Source organism: Vipera ursinii (genome assembly GCF_947247035.1).
Source record: "Vipera ursinii genome assembly, chromosome: Z".
Classification (NCBI taxonomy): Eukaryota; Metazoa; Chordata; class Lepidosauria; order Squamata; family Viperidae; genus Vipera; species Vipera ursinii.
This window is the reverse complement of record NC_139517.1, coordinates 23,746,027-23,768,553: the sequence shown is the minus strand read 5'-3', so window position 1 is coordinate 23,768,553 and position 22,527 is coordinate 23,746,027. Positions and strand designations below refer to the sequence as shown.

Below are 22,527 nucleotides of genomic sequence, written 5' to 3'. Positions count from 1 at the left end.
TGATAAATAAAACTGCAAAACATATGGCTGTTGCAGCCTGTTAAGTTTATTGGCTAATTAATTATATCCAGAACTCCTCATCTGCCAACTAAGGGAGAAAAAACAAATAAACTCCCGATGATGTAATTAAAACACCATTCATCAGCATTGTTAAAAGCAGAAATATAAATAGATGAACAATAGGCAATATGCTCCTAAAATGTCTTTAAAAATTTAAGAGAGAACCATAGAAAAAATAATTAATTGGGGAGAGTGATAATCACACCATATGATCTGCCATTTAGGAAAGAAGAATTAATTTCCTTTCACATTTTTTAAAAAATCCCTGAAATAGGGTGAAGTGTTGCCCCATTGTTTTATCCCAACATTAAAGATAGGGTGGATCCTGAATCTGTTGTTAGGCAAGCAATCTGTTTCTTTATGTTGTTGTTGTTAGTTGTGAAGTCATGTCCGACCCATCATGACCCCATGGACAATGTTCCTCCAGGCCTTCCTGTCCTCTACCATCTTCTGGAGTCCATTTAGGCTCATGCCTACTGCTTCAGTGACTCCATCCAGCCACCTCATTCTCAGTCATCCCATTCTTATCTTGCCCTCATCCTTTCCCAGCATTAGGCTCTTCTCCAGTGAGTTCTTTCTTCTCATTAGGTGGCCAAAGTATTTGAGTTTTAGCTTCAGGATCTGGCCTTCTAAAGAGCAGTCAGGGTTGATCTCCTCTAGGACTGACCGGTTTAATCGCCTTGCAGTCCAAGGGACTTGCAGGAGTCTTCTCCAGCACCATAGTTCAAAGGCCTCAATTCTTTGGCACTTAGCCTTTCTTATGGTCCAACTTTCACAGCCATACATTGCAACTGGGAAGACCATAGCCTTGACTATACGCACTTTTGTTGACAGGGTGATGTCTCTGCTTTTTTAGTGTGTTGTCTAGATTTGCCATAGCTTTTCTCCCCAGGAGCAAGTGTTTTTTTAATTTCTTGGCTGCAGTCCCCATCTTAGAGCCTAGGAAAATAAAATATGTTACTACCTCCATTTCTTCCCCATCTATTTGCCAGGAATTGAGAGGGCCGGATGCCATGATCTTGGTTTTCTTAATGCTAAGTTTTAAGCCAACTTTTGCACTCCCCTTCTTCACTCATAACAAGAGGCTCTTTGGTTCCTCTTCACTTTATGCCATTAGAGTGGTATCATCTGCATATCTTAGGTTGTTGATATTTCTCCTGGCAATTTTAATTCCAACTTTTGATTCATCTAGCCCTGCCTTTTAACCTGCACTGTGATATCTGTTAAGTATTGTGATTGGTGAGGCATTGAGGAGGCAGTCATAATTAACAGTAGAATGTTTATTAGGTTAACACAGAAGCAGCACTAACTGTCTGCATGCATCCTGGCAATCTAGGACTTGCCAGAGTCTCCCCTTCATGCAGGGGATGTGGCTGCTGAGACATGTTAGCCCTGAAAAAGCACTGAAATTCTGCAGCCCCATTGTCAAATATATTATGTCAGGTTACCTGTCTGTGAGAAAAAATTCTGTGCTGTTCCTGGATGGTCCTGGCAGTAGTCATAGTTGGGACAGGTGCGACCTCTAACCACTTAGATTCACTATCCATGACAATGAGGAACAGTTGTCCCTGGAATGGTCCCACAAAGTCTATGTGGATTCTGGATCATGGGGTTTGAGTGGTTTCCCAGTGATGCACTGGGGCTTGAAACATTTTGGGCCTGGATGCTTGGCAAATGTGGCAACTTTGTACTTGGACCTCAATATCTTTATCCAACCCTGGCCACCATAGGTAGTTCCCGCAAGTGCCTTCATCCTGACTATCCCAGGATGTCCCTCATGCAGAGATTCTAAGAGCCTAGTCCTTAAGGAGTTTGGGACTATGACCTGACTTCCCCAAAGAATACAGCCTTTGTGAGCTGACAGCTCATCCTTCCTTCTACTGAAGCTGTGAAAGTCTGCCCCCAGACAAGCTTCCAGCCATCCCCTGAGCACTGAGTTCAAAATGCAACTCAGTGTTTTGTCAGAGGCTGTCTCAGCAGCCACATCACCTACATGAAGGGGAGACTCTGGCAAGTTCTAGATTGCCAGGATGCATGCAGACAGTGTGGAGCCTGGCTCTGAGTGTGGCAGGGCTAGTCTGCTGAGGGCATCTGTATGGCCCATTTCCATGCCCAGTTTGTGAATTAGAATGTAACTATAGGCTGAGAGAAAGATAGACCACCTCAGCATCCATGGGGAGAGGATCTGAGTGGTTTGTTTGTTCATTGTGAACAGACCCAGAAGTGGCTTGTGGTCCATGAAGACCGTGAATGGGCAGCCATACAAGTAGTCATGATTTTTTTTTTTATACCAGCCACTATGGCCAGTGCCTCTTTATCTATTTGGGTGTAGTTGTGTTCTGCTGAAGACAGAGTCCTTGAATAGTAAGCTATGGGAGCTTGCCCCCTGGCAGCCATTAAATGGCTCAACACTGGCCCTATTCTGTACAGGGATGCATCACATGCAATGGTGATAGGCAGCTTTTCATTAAAATGTGTCAGCATGGAATTTGATGACAGCAGTGTGACTGCCTTGAAGCTTTTCTTGTAGATGCTTGTCCACTGCCATTGTGCCTTTTTGTCCAAGAGCCTGTGTAAGTGCTCTGCCAATGTGGCTTTGTGTGGAAGAAAGGCATGGTAGAAATTGAGTAGCCCTAAGAATGACTGTAGCTCCCTCTTTGACCTGGGTCTGGGAGCCTGCTGAATATCTTAGTCAACTCCTATTTGGCATTTGTCCCTCTTAAGCCTCAGCCTAGCTTCATGGAAATGCTGAACGTTCTGCCAATATTTCTACTGACTCCCCAGCTATGAGGACATCGTCAAAATAAGGGCACACACCTGGAATGTTTTTTATGTGTACTCCATCACGCTTTGAAAGAGCCCAGGGGCCACACTGACCCTAAACTGCAGGCGACAAACCCTGAAAGTTCCCCTGTGAGCTTCTGCCATACCATCATCCATGGGCAGTTGCTGGTACGCCTGTGCCAAATCCAATTTGGCAATTATGTGACCTCCCTGTAGTGATGCCATGATATGGCTGACTATAGGCACCAGATATGCATGCTGTTGAAGTGCTTTATTTGTAATGCATTTATAATCTGCACATATGCACACATTGGCTTTAAGTGGTGTAACTATGGGGGTTTTCCACACACTGCTATCTACTGGCTACAACACACCTTGTTGCACCAGGTTGTCCAGCTCTGCATTGATTTTTGGTTTGAAGGGAAGAGGCACTCTGTGAGGATTGATCCTCATTGGGGTTATGGTTGGATCAAGGTGTAGGGGAATTGGAAGTCTCTTGTACTTACCTAAGCTAGGGCTGAAAACATCAGCAAATTCCTGGCAGAATGATGACAGGTCTGCTGCTTGCATTCTGTTAATGCCAGTCATATGCAGGGCTTTTTTTTTTTTGTCATAGAATGCTCAGAACGGAGTTCTGGCACCTTTTTTTGGATGGAACCTTGTAGGGTAGGCAAGGCGGGATGTATGACATGTGTGAGTTCCGGAACCTTTTTTTTTTTTTACAAAAAAATCACTAGTCATATGGGTGCCCAAGGCATCAAACCAGTCTAGCCTGATGAGGCTTGTGCATTGGCCCTCAACTACCACAATGTCAAGGAGACCCTCAAACTCTTTGACCTGTATTTGGAGCGTAGCTTCTCCTTTAACCGCTATGTGGAAGTTTTGAAAATCCATCAGCAGGAGATTTGATGACCTGAGTTTAACTCTTTTGCCACTGTGACTGCAAATGTGGTTAAAAGGACCTTGAGAAACTATAGATAGGGCTGACCCTGTGTCCAGTTCCATGTGGCATGGAACTCCTTGAAGTTTGACTTTGAGCCTAAGCTTTCCTTTAAGGGGGCGATGGGTGCCAGTTCTAAAAATGCTCCATCTACTGGAGCAATAGCCAACTCTGTGTTGCCCCGTGGCCCTAGTACCTTTTCTGAGGAATTCTTCTTGTGGAACTTCCCTTTGATGACCTTTGGTCTTGTTTACCACATGCTCACCACATTGCTATGTGGAACCTGCACTCAGAGTGCCTGTATCAGCCTCCACAGCCATGTCTTCTCATATGGCCGCTGCCATCTTTCTGGTAGCTTCTACAGCCGGTCGATCTGGTTATCTCTGTCAGGGTCATTGGCTCTTTCTGCGTCCCCACGGTGGATGGTTTTGGGGCTGGGAGTGTTCTTGGAGGGCCGTAAGGCTTTGATGGCTCCCCCAGCAGCTTCTTCAGCCATTATCTCTTTCAGGGTGTCTTGGAATATCAAGGTCTCCTTTGCAAACAGTTTCTGCTGAAGGTTCCTGTTCCTCAAACCAGATACCAAATGGTCTCTAAGCCTCTCTTCTAGGTCTGTGAAATTGCAGAGCCAGGATGCCTGTTCGTAGTGCAGCTATAAATTCAGTGGCTGACTCTCCTGGTTGCTGCTCCCTTTGTTTGAACATATGTCTCCTTGCAATGATGGAAAGCTTAGGCTCGAAATGCTCCTTGAGCTTTTTCTTGAGCTCGGGGTAAATGATCAACTCTAGTGTAGCTGGAGCAACTAGGTTTTTGGCTATATCAAACATCACCTGGCCACACACACACAGTAGTGTTGCAGCCTTTAAGCCACCTTCACTAACTTGGTTAGCTCTCAGATAGTTCTTGACTCATGAAAAGTATAAGCTCCACCTCTCGGAGTGTGACAAACTCTGACAGCTTGTTGACCTTGGCCATGGTTAGCTGTTACTGACCACTCAATGCCTTGTGCTGCTAAGGGCTTCTGTGTTGATCCTAGGGATGGATCCCTTAGGATTTGGGTGCCTTCAGCATGGCTTGCTGGTACGCAGAGGGGGGGAATATGGTTTCTACCAGGGCACTGATGCCTGGTCTTACCCCTAGTGACTTCTGATTCTCTTTTCCCTAGCAGCACATCCCACCCTCATTGCCACTGTTAAGTATTGGGTTTGGTGAGGCATTGAGGAGGCCATCGTAGTTAACAGTAGAAAGTTTATTAGGTTAACACAGAAGCAGCACTAATTGCCACTCAACTTCTCTTTATACCAGGCATGTCAAACTCATGACATTACGTGACTTTTTCCCCATTGCCGGCAATGGGGTGGGCACGGTTTCTGCCAGCAGTTTAACATGCCTGATTTATATGGACCACCGATAGGTGGTGGCCAATGGAATTAAAGCAGCAATTCCCACCTAAAACACAAACTTACAATATTCTAGACAAGCAGTCTGGAGTTTAAACAGACATAGCAGTTATCTATTTATGCTGTTTTCAAAGTAATTTACAAATAATATCCTTCCAGGATTTGCCCCCCAAAATTAAACATAAATATCATGAATTATGCTTCTTTTCCCCCTTGTGATGGTGGTAAGGTGATGTATCGTTCTTTTTTTCTTGAAAGAGATATGGAAAGTTCTATGGAGGAATGTAATAGCAATAACAACAAAAATATGATGAAACTGTGAAAACTTCACAGAGATGATATTATCTAAAGGATTCACTCTCCCTGCTATTTTAGTCTCATTTAACAAAAAGAGATGATGAACCAATCATCCTAATGCTTCCCCATCATGGATTGTGAATATTTTTTTTTCAGGTTGAATTTTAAATCATAAAATACCATGGGGAAAAAAGTTTTACCCTTGAATGTTGCATCAAATAGTTTGAATTTGCTTTTGAATTCAGAATTTCCAATCTGAAAAAAAGATAAAAGTCTGGTTCATACAAGCCCACAATGTGAAGCTTCTGGTTGAAGGAAAAAAAAAAGATGTACAGTACGTCCTAATTTGAGAAGCTTTCCAAAACTATCCAAATATAAAAGGGATTTTAACTTATCTTGTAGAACTCTCAAAGCACAAAAGTGCTGTATATTAAATTACCAAGGATAATTTATATAAGGAAATACTGCTTTCCAAATTCATTTATTATGCAAAACAGAAATTAAGTACATTAGGAAGAATACACATAAAACAAATGTAACCTCTTATGTAGATATACAGAAATACATTATTAAACTTATGCAGAATGGAGAAGCCTTATTTAATAATAATCAGAAGCAAAGACAAATTACAACTATTAAGTTTCACTACACTACAGAGAGATTCCTTTCATATCTATGGTAATCATATTTAACCATTGTGATTTTAAATTTCTACTGTGATATTACAGCATAGAGATAAATACTGTTAAGCCCATTACTATGTAGAGCCTTCCAAGACCCCATATGCAGTTTCCTTACACTTCAAGACTAGGCTGTCCCAAACCAGACAGAGTTTTTTCCTATATATAACTAGGCATATTCTTCCTGTTGTTGATGCAGGAAGAATGTTCTTCCTGATCAACTTAGAAATTCAGACTGTCCCAGGAGCTATTAATACAGTTCTACACAGGAATGACTAAATCTGTCATTTGTATTTCTATAACTGTCTGGTTTGGTACAGCAACTAAACAGGACAGTTACATACTCCAATGGATAGTAAGGACAACAGAAGAAATAATTGCAACCAGCCTGACCTCCATAAAGGACCTTGATTGGGTCAGAAGGAGGGCTGAGAAAATAACCATAGACCCCTCACATTCTAGACATGATCTCTTTAACTTGGGATGCTGCTATAAGGTTTTACATGCCAAAACAACAGGAATATTTTTCCCACGCATGCCATCATCTGCACAATACAGTTTTATGTCTAAGAAGATTCATCCACTGGAGTAGTATTATTAACCTTCCAATCTTCCCTACTACACCCTCTTATTATGATGATTATTACTATTATGTTGCTTTGCATGCACACTGAGAACTTCTGCACCGGAGACAAATTCCTTGTGCAACTAATCATCTTCTATTCTGTTCTGTTCTGTTCTATTATTTTGTCAAGCTTAAGCTTGAGAAAAAGAAGTTTATGTGATATGTCCTTTTTATTATATCTTTATTATATTAATTAGCTTTGGGAACTTTACTCGGCATTGCACTAGTTTTCTAATGTTATTTCTCAGTGCCTCTTTGACTTCCTTATTCCTTAAGCTGTATATGAAAGGATTGGTGAGAGGGGGCAAAACTGTGTATAACAGAGAGGATATTTTTTCCATTTTTCTATTGACATCATTCTTTGGTAGCATATACACAATCATGAGTGAACCATAAAAAATGGAAACCACAACCAAGTGAGAAGAACAGGTAGAAAAAGCCTTCTGTCTTCCAGTAGTAGAAGAAATTTTCAATATAGCAGCTATGATATATATGTAAGAGATTAGTGTTAAGAGAAAAGGTGGAAGTGTGAATAGGACAGCCACAATAAAACCCATAATTTCTATCAAGCTAGTATCAGTGCAAGAGAGATTAAGAACTGAGAAGTAGTCACAAAAATAGTGATCCATTTCATTTGAGCTACAGAATGTTAGTTGTAACATGAGATGAAATAATGTCACAATAGTTATAAATCCACTGACCCAAGATGCAGCAACTAATTGGACACAAGTTCGGGCTTTCATAATTGTTGCATAGTGCAGTGGTTTACAGATAGCTAGATATCGGTCATAAGACATTGCACACAGTAAGCAACATTCTGTAGCCTCTAAGGAACCAAAGAGATACCACTGTGTGAAACAGCTGCTAAATGAAATAATGTTGTTTCCAATAAGAAGAGCAAGAAGCAACCTTGGAAATATATTGGAGCTGTAGAAAACCTCCAAGAAGGAAAGGTTCCCCAGGAAGAAATACATGGGTTTGTGAAGGTGACGATCAAAGATAACTAGTGCCACAATGAGAGTGTTTCCAGTTACAGATACAGTATAAATTACTAGGAAAATCAGGAAAAGAAGTGATTGTGCTTTACTGTATTCTCCAAATCCCAGAAGGACAAAATCAGCAATTTTTGTTTGATTTCTGATCATCATGAAAATGAGAACTTCACATTCTGTTTAAAAAAGAAATAGAAACTTTATTATAGATAAGCTGTTGTTTTTTTTAGGACAGCTCTCAGATGTTTATACATATTAGTAAAATAAATACATTGGAACAAGATACAGAATCCTGTGAATGGAAAAAGGGAACCTGTCAAACAACCCTTCCTATTCCTGTTCAGAGAGTGGACATTTAACATCGGAATGATCATGTGTACCAGCAGCTCTTTCATTATGTATTTGATTTCTTGAACAGAAAGTTAAAATAAAATATTATGGGAGTTATTATAATGCTATAATATTCACAATGCATGAAAGAGTTCACTCTTGAACATATCATCAAATTTAACTTCAAAATCATCCTGAAAAACAGAAGATATTTTGTCTAAGATAGTAAATTATTAATTTATTGCTAAAAGAATGGTTCAGCTTAATGACTTTAGGATGTGCTTTCCTAGGGTTGAGACATACTGATTGGCAAAAGATTTTCCAGCTCATTAGTGTGTTTAAAGCAGTACCAAAATTTGTATTCCTTGCTGATAGTTCAACACCTTAACATATGTTTTTGTGAGATGGTAAAATGGTGTTGAAATACTTTTCTGAAAACAGTTTTGAATACTAACAAGAAATTAAGATTTTTTTAAAAAAATGGTGTATTGAGTGGCTTTATAAATCTAAATTATTACTCATAAATAAATAAAAAGACAAACAAATTCTTAATTGCTTACCAAAAATTAATCTTTTCTAATGTAAAAACTAGTTTTTACATTTATTTTTGCTTAATTCACCATTTTTTAAAAAAAATCTTAGTTTCTTGTAGTATTCAAGACTGTTTTCAGAAAAAGACTTCAAAACCATTTTATCCACCTCACAAAAACATATATCCATATACTGTACATATATTTTATGTTTAAATTTGGTTGGTGCCTTGACAGCCATCTCTCTACCTTTTAACATTTAACATTTAATTTATTCTATTCTTCTTTCATGTACTTTTTTGTTGATACATCATATGTCATATGATTTTAGTCATTTATGTATTTTTCTTATGTGTTTGCTCAGAGCCACTTTGTGAGCAAGATGGGAAATAGATAGATAGATAGATAGATAGATAGATAGATAGATAGATAGATAGATAAATAAATAAATAAGTAAATAAGTAAATAAGTAAATGTCAAATTCTCTTACCTAGGGTTCACCTGCACTTGTATACCTTTTGAAAACCATACATTTAATCCCAAGAATAGCACATTTATATATATTTTAATAGTAATATGCTATTTATACAAGTATGAATAGTTCTCTCAAGAGAATATCTCAAAATAGAATCCTCCCAGCATGGTTGTTTTATGAAGAGGCAGAAAGAATAAATAATCACTGGAGAAATAATGCTTCATAAATGCATGTACAGTATCTTTCTTTAAACTGTCCAGCAATAAAATAAGGATTATTTCTCCCTGTGGAGAATGGGAACTTTTGAGATAATAATGTGGTATTAAATCTTACAGGCCAGATAGGTAGATTTTCTCTATGATTATTTGTCCCCAACTGATCTTTCTGATTTTCCAACTATGCATCCACTCAATAGATTCACCTTGATATATTCTTGTCTTTTCTTGCATAATTTGGGGTCCTCTGAACTTGCTTGTTTTCTTTTGTTTCATTACCCGAACTAGGTGACATCATCATTGCTAGTAAGGAGTGCTGTTTGCTGTCAGTTTATATTCTGGTCTCTTGCCTTTGTGGGTGGGTGAAGGAGGTCTTAGGGATACTTTGGTTGGGCTGTTTATTAATGGCTCTTTGGCAGTTTCTTGCTTGGGGTATACTTGAGTGTTTGTCTGAAGTTGATCTTGGAGTTAATCTATAATGTAACTAAAGTAGGATAACTTAAGCCTTGTCATTTGGGCCTCAAAGGAGAACTTTGGTTTGATTTGTTCAGTGATGCATTGGTTTATTTTATTGGCTGTCTATGGTATTCCATAGACAGCAGAGACATCACCCTGTCAACAAAAGTGCGTATAGTCAAGGCTATGGTCTTCCCAGTTGCAATGTATGGCAGTGAAAGTTGGACCATAAGAAAGGCTGAGCGCAAAAGAATTGAGGCCTTTGAACTCTGGTGCTGGAGAAGACTCCTGCGAGTCCCTTGGACTGCAAGGCGATCAAACTGGTCAGTCCTAGAGGAGATCAACCCTGACTGCTCTTTAGAAGGCCAGATCCTGAAGCTAAAACTCAAATACTTTGGCCACCTAATGAGGAGGAAGGACTCACTGGAGAAGAGCCTAATGCTGGGAAAGATTGAGGGCAATAGAAGAAGGGGACGACAGAGAATGAGGTGGCTGGATGGAGTTACTGAAGCAGTAGGCGTGAGCTTAAATGGACTCCAGAAGATGGTAGAGGACAGGAAAGCCTGGAGGAACGTTGTCCATAGGGTCGTGATGGGTCGGACACGACTTCGCAACTAACAACAACAACATCATGGTATTCCCAGGAGTTTTCTTCGGCAACAAATTTCAAAAGGATCAATATTTTTTTCTGTCCCAGTTCTTCAAAAACACAAGCAACACATCTTGCTTGCATGTTCTCATGATTTCAAATTGAACTTGATCATAAACATCATATGTTATCATAAATATCATCAACTACCTCTTCCTATACACAAGTGTGATTAAAGTAAAATATAGATAATCATATTGAAGGGAAGTCTAATTGATCTTATCTCATAATAGATGCCATTGCAGCCAAATACTTTTTTTCTAGCTAAAAGAGCCACAGCATGACTTCTTTGTTTTCCATTTCCCAAGTAATAAATATTGTGTTTTTCTGACTAAAAGTGATTGCCTAAGATGTCAGTCTGTAGTGTTTTCATGAAATCTTTCAATATATTGAGCATTCCTTTGTGTATGCTATTTTTATTCCATGTTCCTACTGTATTTTTGTATTTGCAGTTTGTCTTTTCCTCTATGTGTCAGGACCCACTTCAATCCCACATCTTAAGAAAACAGAACTCTTGGAAGCAATTTCTTCCAACAGGAACTTTTATTAAGAGTAGTTGATAGCAGGCATAATAGACAGGATCTGAGATTTCCCGTGCAGAGTGATAGATTAAAGTATCCCCAAACAAGACCCTACCCCATAGTTCACCTGCCGGTATGGGACGGCCAATCCTCAGGTGTTAGGTCCATCATGGGACAAGGGGAGATAACATTGGCCTGTCTCCAGTTCACACAGCGATGGTTGGCGGCTTCTTCACACCTTCCTCTGAGAGCGTAGAAATAAACCAGGGACTGAGGTTATATTCCTTATTTCCTCCCTTGTTCTAGCTGACAGTTTAGGGAGGTAAAGTTCAGAGACAGAGATAATGCCAGAAGCAAATTGTTACATTGTAGTGGGTAGATGAAGCAAAGGCAATAAATGAAGCAAAAGGTTACATTGTAGTGGATAGAGGAAGCAAAGGCAATAACCCCATGGCACATTCCCTCCTTCCCCTTGGGAGTATGGCAGAACCCAGGGAAAGGTGAGATTTGATTTTGAGTCAGAGGGGATAGAAATGAAACAGGAATGGGTTCTGATATTATGGCAATATTAGGAACATAAAAGCTTTAATCTAGCTATATTGTAAACACCATTAATACTCTAAATATCTTTAGCAATTCTTCAGTCGCATGCTGAGTACCATGCAACCACTAGGTTACCTATCACATAACATTATATTTTTCAATCATTTTATATGTTCCAGCCATGTGGCTTTTTTGTAAGCTTATAGGAGTGATTTATCTTTCCCTTCTCCAACACAGTATGAATTGATGCCTTTGCCATTGCCACTAAAGATATGATCTGTTTGCAGCATCTTTCTATATTGCTTCTGCACTTTATATGTGTCTACTTGCTTTACCTATATTTATATTTATTGATTTATTTTAATTCCATTTATATCCCGCCCTTCTCCAAAGACTCATACATACATACATACATACATATATACATATATACATACATACATACATACATACATATATACATATATACATGTATACATGTATATATATATATATATGATAGGGCAATACAAAAAGAGTTGGAAGGAAGAATTTAATTTAATTTAATTTAATTTAATTTAATAATTTGATTTCTATACCGCCCTTCTCCCGAAGGACTCAGGGCGGTGAACAGGGCAATACACAATAAAAATATTATACAAAAATTAAAAAGTCATTAAACATTATGCCCTTAAAATTAATACATAGTACAATTAAAACTATTTATAAAAACCCAACCCCATCCCATCAGACCAGGCCAGCTTGTTCAAAAAAGAAAGTTTTGAGATCGCGCCGGAAGGAGCGAAGGTCGGGGGCCATCCGGAGCTCAACCGGTAAGCTGTTCCAAAGGTCTGGCGCGCCCACAGAGAACGCTCTCCCCCTGGGGGTCACCAATCGGCATTCTTTGATCGGTGGCACCCTGAGGAGGCCCTCTCTGTGGGAGCGCACTGGACGGAGGGAAGTTGACGCCGGCCGCAGGTGTTGCCGTAGGTAATCCGGACCCATGCCATGAAGGGCTTTGTAAGTCATCACTAACACCTTGAACCTCACCCAGAGAGCAACCGGTAGCCAATGCAGCTCACGGAGCAAAGGTGTAACATGGGAGTATCGGGAAACTCCCAAGACAAATCGCGTAGCTGCATTCTGCACCAGCTGGAGTCTCCGGGTGGACCTCAAGGGCAGCCCCATGTAGAGAGCATTACAGTAGTCTAGATGAGAGGTCACGAGCGCATGAGTGACTGTGCGCAAGGCATCCCGGTCTAGATAGGGCCGCAACTGGCGCACCAGGCGAACCTGGGCAAAGGCCCCCCTAGTCACAGCTCCAATATGCTCTTCCAAAGAGAGCTGTGAATCTAGAAGGACCCCCAAGTTGCGGGCCCTATCTACGGGGGGTAATAGCTCACCCCCCATGGCCAATGATGGGATAATCGGAATTTCCCGGGATGCCGGCACGAACAGCCACTCAGTCTTGTCAGGGTTGAGTCGAAGCCTGTTCCTCCCCATCCAGACCCGGACCGCCTCCAGGCAACGGGACATCATGTCGAGGGCATCGCTGGGGTGGTTTGGGGTAGAAATAAAAAGTTGGGTATCATCAGCATATTGGTGATACCCAACTCCAAAACCACGAATGATCTCACCCAGCGGCTTCATATAGATGTTGAACAGGAGAGGTGAGAGAACCGATCCCTGAGGAACTCCACAAATGAGAGGTCTCAAGGTCGATCTCTGCCCCCCTGCCAACACCGACTGCGAACGTCCCAGAAGGTAAGAGGAGAACCACTGGAGAACTGTGCCTCCCACTCCTAACCCTCTGAGATGCCGCAGCAGGATACCATGGTCGATGGTATCAAAAGCCGCTGAGAGGTCTAAAAGGACTAGGACATTTCAAAATGAAATGTTTCAAACATTTCAAAATGAAATGTTTACACAAGACTGCAACAATGGGTTTTATTCATATCTTAAATTTGTCAATATTCTGTCAATAAATCACTGAAATAAGCATCAATTATTCCTTTACTGGGAACAACAATTTCCTTTCTGGGCTAATTAATTCATGCCAGCACTTTCCCATCAAGTTTTAAAGTTTTAATTTCCAGCAACTGTCAAGATTTGTCAGTATGTTTATTTAGAGGTTCCGTTGTGTTTAATTTCAGCTCAAGGTTTATGTCATAATTTTAAATTACTTCCATTAACCTCAACCTATAGAACTTAAAAATTAAAACCAGATATCACACAGATTAATTGAGGTAATATAATACAGATTAATTTGTTTTTGCATCATTATCAAAGAACAGTGCCTGTGATTTTGATAAGGCTAATACACACTTTCCTTTCCTTTCCTTTCCTTTCCTTTCCTTTCCTTTCCTTTCCTTTCCTTTCCTTTCCTTTCCTTTCCTTTCCTTTCCTTTCCTTTCCTTTCCTTTCCTTTCCTTCTTTCTTTTCCTTTACCTTTCTCTCCCCTCCCCTCCCTCTTGTCTCCTCTCCTCTCCTTTCCACATATCCAATGTTAAGTTTCAAGTTGTCTTTTTTTTTTGCTTGAGAAGCTATTGATTCCATATCTCAATTACCACCCAAAGCACTGAGCTTGAGAGACATATACTGAGAAAGATTTTGATGCTTCAACATTTGTTGGCAATTTTCTCTTGAGATCTTCTATTATACATATTTTTTAACTAGAACGTAGCTTCTGAATATCTAGGGATATCTCCCTAATTTGTTATATAAATTATGTTCCATGTGAGATGCCACCCATTAGTTATTTAATACCTTGTATACTAAGTTCAAAGGATGAAAGGCTGGACTTTCAATAAAGGCACAATTTTCTCTTAACATTGAGGACCTGCAGCATTCAGAGTCCTGGATCTATTTTTCATCATTGAAGTTACAATATATCAACAGATAATGAAAGTGGAATATTCTTCTACAGAAACATTGCAAGTAGGGGTTGTGCTTATGTACTAATTATTTCAATAAGATCAGAAAGAGAGAAAGAAATCTTGCAAATCAATATACTAACTCTAGCCCTTATCATTTTATCATTAATATATATGATTTGCATGCTCTTCATAGATGAAAAACATTTAAGTAATTATCAAAATAACAAAGATAACTTACTTTTCCAACAAAATATTCCATATTAGTATCAATATTGTGTTATGTATTTATGGACATGTGAATTATTAAATATCTGTAAGTGGTCTTTCTTTGTTTTGCCTTTCTTCTCCCCTTCCCTTTTTGTATTCTGCTACCAATTCTTAAATATTCTTAAACTCTAGGATTCAAGCACTATTTTTTTATCTGGTAAATATACCATTTTTGAAATAATAAAAGAATGGAAGTTGACTGGATGCAGAATTGATGTTACTGTCATTTTTCTCCCTTGCAGGGATGGAAAGGTCAGCCCATCTTTCCTGAATACTAATGAATATCAACCAATGTTCTAATTGTTTTGCAAAGATGATTATCTGATTTGCCAGGAATTAGTTTGTATGGCCATTCTATCTGTTTTACAATTCTGCATAGAATTTGATTTGTTTGATCACCTTGCAACAGGAGTAGCAAGGGATGGGATGCTAGCAGTTCATTCTGTGCCAAATTTGCATGAATGCAGCTATTAACAAAAATGAGGCTAATCCTGAAAGTTAAAAAAAAGTTTGAGAGAACAGAATTGTACTTATTAGAGCATAATCAACATAATCAACATAGTCATAATGGTTTTAAAAATCAGTTGTAATTATTGTAAATCATAGAACTTTAAATGATTAAAATTTCAACTCTGATTATACTTAAAATATGACTACAATGATAACTATCTCCCAAAGAGATACTTTTAATAGGAACTTCATGGCCTCAAATCAGCAGTGTTTATATTGTGATTTAGAAAGATTTACCAGCTAATTACAGCTTATCAAACTAGTAAACCATGGTTATTATTTTCCCAGAGCAAAGGATAATTAAATCAATAATACAGGCTATATATGAAATTTGGAGATATATTTTCTGTATGAGATACAAGATACAAAGATTTAGGCTATACCCATGTTTCCTTTCAGGGAATACCTGGAAAGTAGATGAGACCAGGAAGTCAACAAATATTTCAGAAAAAGAGAATTACAAGACACTTCTGAACTGCAATGAAATGATTCACATGGCTATGTCTACCTTAGACATCAGAAATCAAACCTGACTCAGATATGTCTTTACCTTTTAATTTCTAATTATTCAAAATGAAAAAGTGCATTGACATTGGACATTGTTTCATATTATAATATTGCATTTATCTGAATAGACTCATGGAAAAGAAAGTTAAGAATGGATGAGGAACAAAGAGAAAACCAAACTCATGTCACTCTATTTATTCTCCTGGGATTCCAAAATTTGGAACATCTGTGGATCCTTCCTTTTCTGGCATTCCTCCTTACCTATATTTTCACAATGACAGGAAATCTTCTCATTTTTGTTCTTGTTGTGATTGACCAAAATCTTCACACACCCATGTACTTCTTCCTTTGTAACTTGGCATGCCTAGAGATCTGCTACAGCTCAACTCTTAGTCCCATATTATTGACTACACTTTTAAGGGATGGAAAGGCAATTTCATTCAGCAATTGTTTCCTGCAATTATTTTTTTTCGGCTATTGTTTGGGGGCAGAATGTTATTTGCTATCTGTGATGTCTTATGATAGGTACTTAGCCATATGTAAACCACTGCATTATGCAATAGTTATGAATAGTAGGAAATGTGTCCAGTTAGCAGCAGTGTCTTGGACAAATGGTTTTATAGGCATTTCTGTAATAATTACTGCGATGCTGCAATTAAAATACTGTGGTCCTAATGAAATTGATCATTACTTTTGTGATTCTGTGCCACTTAAAGAACTTTCTTGCAGTGACACATATTTGGTGGAACATGTTAATTTAACCTTGTTATTTATTTACACTATGCCTCCATTTCTAATAACCTTGGTATCCTATATATATATTATAATAGCCATCTTAAGAATTCCATCCACTACTGGAAGGAAAAAGGCCTTCTCTACCTGTTCTTCCCACCTCATTGTTGTTTCCATTTATTATGGTTCTTTAATAACTGTGTATCTTTTGCCACCATCCTCTTCAATGAACAAACTTTGTTCTCTTTTGTACACAATTCTTCCACCGTTGGTTAACCCCCTCATATATAGCCTGAGAAACAAAGACGTAAAGAAGGCTTTGAGAAGAGTAAAAAATAAAGTAGCAATTTTCAATATAATCCAGAATATGTTGAGAGGCCTGGTTAATGTTAAAAGAAAATGAATGAAATGTAGGAAAGAAATTGGGAAGAAGAGAAACAGACACAAGTGGAGGTGGATAGTCCTCTTTTCATGTGAATAAAAATGTTTTTAGAAAAAGACTTTTTCCACTTCTTTTGGGATGGGGAAACAGAAAATTTTAAGATCATATGTCTATATCTACACATACATGCACATGCTTTAAATAAACAAAACTTATTTTAGGGACTAAAATGCTCTTTCTGAGCATTCCTCATCACAAAATGTGAATTAACCAAACTATCAATTTTCAGAAACTATTGTCAGAATTGGCTTTGATTATAAAGTTGGAACTTTTGCTCACCTTTCTCTGGTTTTGCCTTTGAGGAAAGAAATGGGTTTACATTATACCAAACTTTTAGTACAATCATATTATTAATAATTCTATTATTTCAGAATTAACTCCCAATGCAGATTGAGCAGGCATTTTCCTTTCCTTCCTGAGCTCCAGACTTTTAGTGTTAAAACAACCAGGTTTCATTTTAATTGTGGATCCCATAAAATGGACAAAAATAAAAAATGAGTTGAGCTAGGAAGCCAGTAAAGAAGTAGGGAGAAAATCTTCAGTACAAAGCGAAGCAGCAAACAATTCAATGGAAGGCCCTGGATGGTGAAAGAAACACAAATATTGGAGCTGCAAGACCCATGAGAGATGGAGATTTAAAAAATAAGATGTCAAAAGAGCTGGACCAGAATCTGCAAAAAGAATAACTAAAACAAGCCAGATGGAGAGTTCCCAAAACCAGTTCCAGGAAGATAGGAATGTGAATGCTGGGGTGATTGGCCCATTTGGAAGTCTACCGAGAAATGAAAATGATTTTCAAGTGCAAAAGAGCTGAGTTTGGCTGTAAGAACTGAAAGTCTGAGAAATACCAAAGATTCAAAGAACTAGAAAATAGAAAAGAGGAAAATATATTGCTACAAACATAATGGTATCGACATAACATAGAGATGGACCTGTATACATTAAATTATAAAGGTAAAGATTTCCCTGTCCAGTTAGCTCTAGGGTGCGATGCTCATCTCTGTTTCTTGTATGAGAGAGCCAGCATTTTTTGTGGTCATGTAGCCAGCATGAACATACTCCAAAGGGACATGGAATGCTGTTACCTTCTCACCAAAGTGGTATATATTTATCTATTCACATATACATGCTTTCTAACTGCTAGGTGGGCAGGAGCTGGGACAAGTAAGAAGAGCTCATCCCATTGTTAGCACTTGGGTCTCAAACACAGGCTGTCAGCTTTCTAGTTGACAAGCTAAGCGTCTGTAACCACTGAACCAACATGCCCCCTAAATTATAAAAAAATAATAATTGTAAATTTATACTAATAGGAAGATTCTATGGTAGGATAGGTGGGAAGTACTTCAGCAGGAAAATAGAAACAATAATAGAATTAGCATTAAGATGACAAGAAATAGAATTTTAATTTTGCATAATAAAATGGCTTTTGTGAAAGAAAGAAAAACAAAGTCTGTCTCAGTGATCTATACCTAATTAAAATGAAACAAATACAACACTGTTGTATTCTTATTATTAATTGGTATGTGTGTGTATATAGCATTTAATTGTAAGCAATTTTGAGAATTAGATTTTATTATACATGCATTACCCCTGAGTTAAGATTGGCTACCACCTTCCGACCTTCCATAAGGTCTTGAAGACCTGACTGGAAGATGGCTTGGAGAATGGGGAAGCATTACATTGGAGGTGGTTAACGAATTAAGAGGCAATCCCAAAACACCTGTGCATCCTTCCCTCCCATTTTTTTAAATTCTATTTTTATCTTTGATTGTAATTCCTTTTTTATTATTTTAGAAATAGTTATCTTCTATAGAGCCTTGGTGGAGCAGTGGGCTAATGCCTCCTTAAGTAACACCAGCTGCCTGCAATTAGTGCAGGTTCGCATCCCACCAGGCTCAAGGTTGACTCAGCCGTCCATCCTTCTGAGGTAGGTAAAATGAGGACCCAGATTGTTGGGGGCAATTAAGCTGACTTTGTAATAATGCCACTGGGGGGGGGCGAAAGCCCTAATAAGCAGGCATATACATAGAATGAAGGCTATTGCTAAGCACATTGATTTGTGCTTTAAATTGTAAGCCGCCCTGAGTCTTCGGAGAAGGGCGGGATATAAATGGGATTAAAATAAAATAAATAAAATAATTTTTAATGCTTTAAATGTTTTAAGCTGCTCAATCACTTCAAAATGAGACGGACAGCAAATCAAATCAATTAAAGCAAAGATTGAACTAGTTGTTTACTTTGTGATTTGTTCATAACCTTTATCTTGTCCTTTTAAACAAGATTATAATATCTATGGATTTTTGTTTAATTCATTAGGAAATAAATTTGTAATAATGCTGCTGATAATTTATGTTTCAGCATCATAACTTTGATTTTGATTTTGATGCATTTGATTGATGTCTTTGGACAAATTGTCAGAATTGATCTCTCAAGTTAAAATTGTGTGTGTGTGTGTGTGTGTGTATTCACATGTGTGTTGAATAGTTTAGATTTTTATATACTTTTACTTCAAATTATAAATAATTGTACTGAGTAGTGAAGTAAATAAGTTTTATTGTTGTGATATTGATCATTACAATATTGTATTGCATAAAATAAAAAATAAAAATGTCTTTGATGCAAATAGATCACAAAATAAATGAGATGTTTATTTCAAAATATTTATCAGTATTCAACTAGGAAGAATAATTTATGTATATATTTTTTTGTCTTTTGGTTTTTTTAATGCCCTTTTTTCTTTTCTAATGTTTTGTCTATCTTTGCTTTGTTTTTGTAAAATTTCTTTTACTTTTACTTTTTCTTTTCTTTTAGGAGTTTGTATTTTAACTTATAGGGATGTGGTGGCTCAGTGGGTTAGGATGCTGAGCTTGTTGATCAGAAGGTCAGCAGTTTGGCAGGTCAAATCCCAAGTGCCGCATAACAGAGTGAGCACCTGTTACTTGTCCAAGCTTCTGCCAACCTAGAAGTTCGAAAGCATGTAAAAATGCAAGTAGAAAAATAGGGACCACTACGGTGGGAAGGTAACAGCGTTCCGTGCACCTTTGGTGTCTAGTCAGGCCGGCCACATGACCACAGAGACATCCTCGGACAAGTGCTGGCTCTTCAGCTTTGAAACGGAGATGAGCACTGGCCCCTAGAGTTGGAAACGACTAGCATGCATGTGCAGGGGAACCTTTACCTTTTTATTTTAACTTTAATTTTCCAAATAAAATTTATTCAAGAATTTCATCAGACATTGATTTGATATTGTCTAGAAATAAAATAAGGATGGCTTCCTCTGTGGAGAATCAGAATTTTAACCATTCACAAATTTTTATTTGCATTGGATTATGCAAATTTTATCAATGTCTTGCACAATGGGAAATGTCTATGAACAGGATTTGCTTAGAATACAAGAAAACAGTCATAGGAATATGGATAAATATAACATGATGGAAAGCAAAATAGATTGAGGAATAGAAGGAGAAAAATTTATTTCAACTTTATATGAAGAAATAAAAATTGTTCTCCAATCCATTTATGTTTAATGGTTAATCAATCTGATCTAAATTAATCTGCATATTTTTATTCATAAATCTGTTTTCTTCAATTTCATATTAACCTGCAGGCATTTTCTGAAGTTCATGAGGAAACCAGGATGCTATTAAGCAATTAATCATATAATACAACACCAAAGTTTACTGCTATTGCAATGGAAAGCTAATTTCCCAAATCATTAACTTTTAAAAGCAATTCAATTTTGATATGCCCTAATGCTGATTTCCAAAAAGTTGACCTAAAGTAGTTATTTTTAATCTTCATTATATATTTTATCATTATATCATTGTTATCTTTTTAATATTCCAATCTAACCAGCAAAGAGATGAAATACCCCATTGTGCAATACATCATTTTAGATAAATGATTTTATTTCCTTTCAGAAAAGTTGGCAGCATCTTGGGCAGTGAGATTGAAATATATATTATCTCTAAACAAGACCAAATTTTCAGGAAGAAATACTTGACAGTGTGCAGTATTCAGCAATTATATGTGGAAAATGATGAAAAAAATTGCAGCTACAGTAGAAACATAGATGATTAGAAATATCAGAACTACAAAAAGCTGGTACAAATAAATTTGGTAATATCTATCACTGTGGTGGTGAACCTATAGCACGCGTGCCACAGGTGGCACGCAGAGCCCTCTCTCTGGGCACGTGTTCCATCGCCCCAGTCCTAGGCCTTCTGCTGGGTTTTATAAAACCTTTTCGCTTTAGGCCTCAGCCGCTGTGTGAAAAAAAAAGATTCAATCAATCAATTTCAATTTCTTGTGGGGAAAAAAAGATCTCACAAAGTTGGAATTGATTGATTTAACTTTTTAGTCTCACCCAGTCTGCTGTTACCACCGCAGCCACACCTACCCAATGGGCCACGCCAACCTGGCACCCAACGATACATAAGTGGGTTTTGGGTTGCAGTTTGGACATTCAGTCTCTAAAAGGATCGCCATCACTGATCTACCATATTTAAACTCTATTGATATTTATGGGAAAGTATGTATATTTGAATATTGGCTGTTCATTTGGACACATTTTTCTCTTTTCTTTGTCTTCCTTCTGCACTTTTTGTTTTCTTCTCAATAATAGCATAAAGTTTTTCAGCTTTATTCATTTCTGTTTTTAAGAGGCAGCTGATAAAAATGTATCCAAATATTTTTAAAAGTAACTAACTTTGGCTCACTTGTACCATTTTGGTACAGAGAAGTTCCCTGAGGATGGATTCCAGCATGGTTCTGAAAGCTTGGGAGACTAAGCCTCTCATCCCGGTGATTGATTCAGATTGGATTCTGCAACATTATCAACCCTAATTCAGTACAATAAGCCTGCCATTATTTTTTTTCCAAAAGTTTTGCTCTAAGATTGCATCTTCTATATAACAGCCTGGACAGCTTCCTTAAAGATACAGTATATCTCAAATAAACTGTCCACGTTTTTTAAAAAGAAAAAAACAACAACAAGTTGTTAAAACAATTTTCTCCTGCTTTTCAAACTTCCCTATTGGGGGAAGATAGTTGAGCTGGTGGTTAGCACTCTATATGAAGTGGACTGTCTGTACACTTTTCAGGGTAGATTACTGCACTGAGACAGACTTTGGTTGTAGTTGTGAATAACCTCCTGAGGGCTCAGAAGGTATCTCTCAACACCATTCAATACATCCAACATGGTACTTGTCAAACCTCGTCCTGCAACAAGCAGGGCTGGTGCCGAACACAGGAACGAGAGACTTCTGCTGCAGTCCACGTAAGCCCCAGGATGACTGCCTCCGTCATAGACGGCACCACGACAAACCGGAGAGTCTCCCAGTGTGTACCCAATTCCATCCTCACCGGTGCCGTTACATGCGTAATGGGTGCTCCACCCAAAAGAGACCCGTCTACCTGCTGAAATCGGATAGGTTTGGGGAGCCGCTGAAGGGGAATACCGGCCTCCCTTGCCATCATCAGGCTAATAAGGCAGCGTGTGCTGCCTGTATCAATCAGAGCCTTACACTCCCTCCTCTCACCCGTTCGTGGGCTTATCAACACCACGGGCAGCACAAAAGGGCACACCGGAGCGCTTACCATCGGGTCCTCCTCGTACTCGTGATCCTCAGAGCCGTCGGACGTGTCCGTTCGTCCATCCGCCAGGCCCACTGGACGTATCGGTGTCGACGTTCGGGGTGTCTTGTCGGCCACCTGGTACG

The 22,527-nt window shown here is 38.4% G+C and overlaps 2 protein-coding genes across 2 annotated transcripts in view; one reads left to right on the top strand and one right to left on the bottom strand.

Annotated features, from left to right (window-relative positions):
* The window catches only part of LOC310649208 (olfactory receptor 2AP1-like), a gene marked incomplete at its 3' end in the record, with an annotated part of 49,915 nt that overhangs the window by 15,224 nt on the left and 12,164 nt on the right, over window positions 1-22,527 (bottom strand). The gene's annotated exons all lie outside the window — the stretch shown is intronic.
* LOC310649212 (olfactory receptor 5G9-like) lies at window positions 15,881-16,768 on the top strand (the record flags this gene model as incomplete). Its single annotated transcript, XM_083377517.1, has 1 exon — window positions 15,881-16,768. The coding sequence occupies exon 1, from the start codon at window positions 15,908-15,910 to the stop codon at window positions 16,766-16,768; it is 861 nt and encodes a 286-aa protein (XP_083233643.1). The 5' UTR covers window positions 15,881-15,907.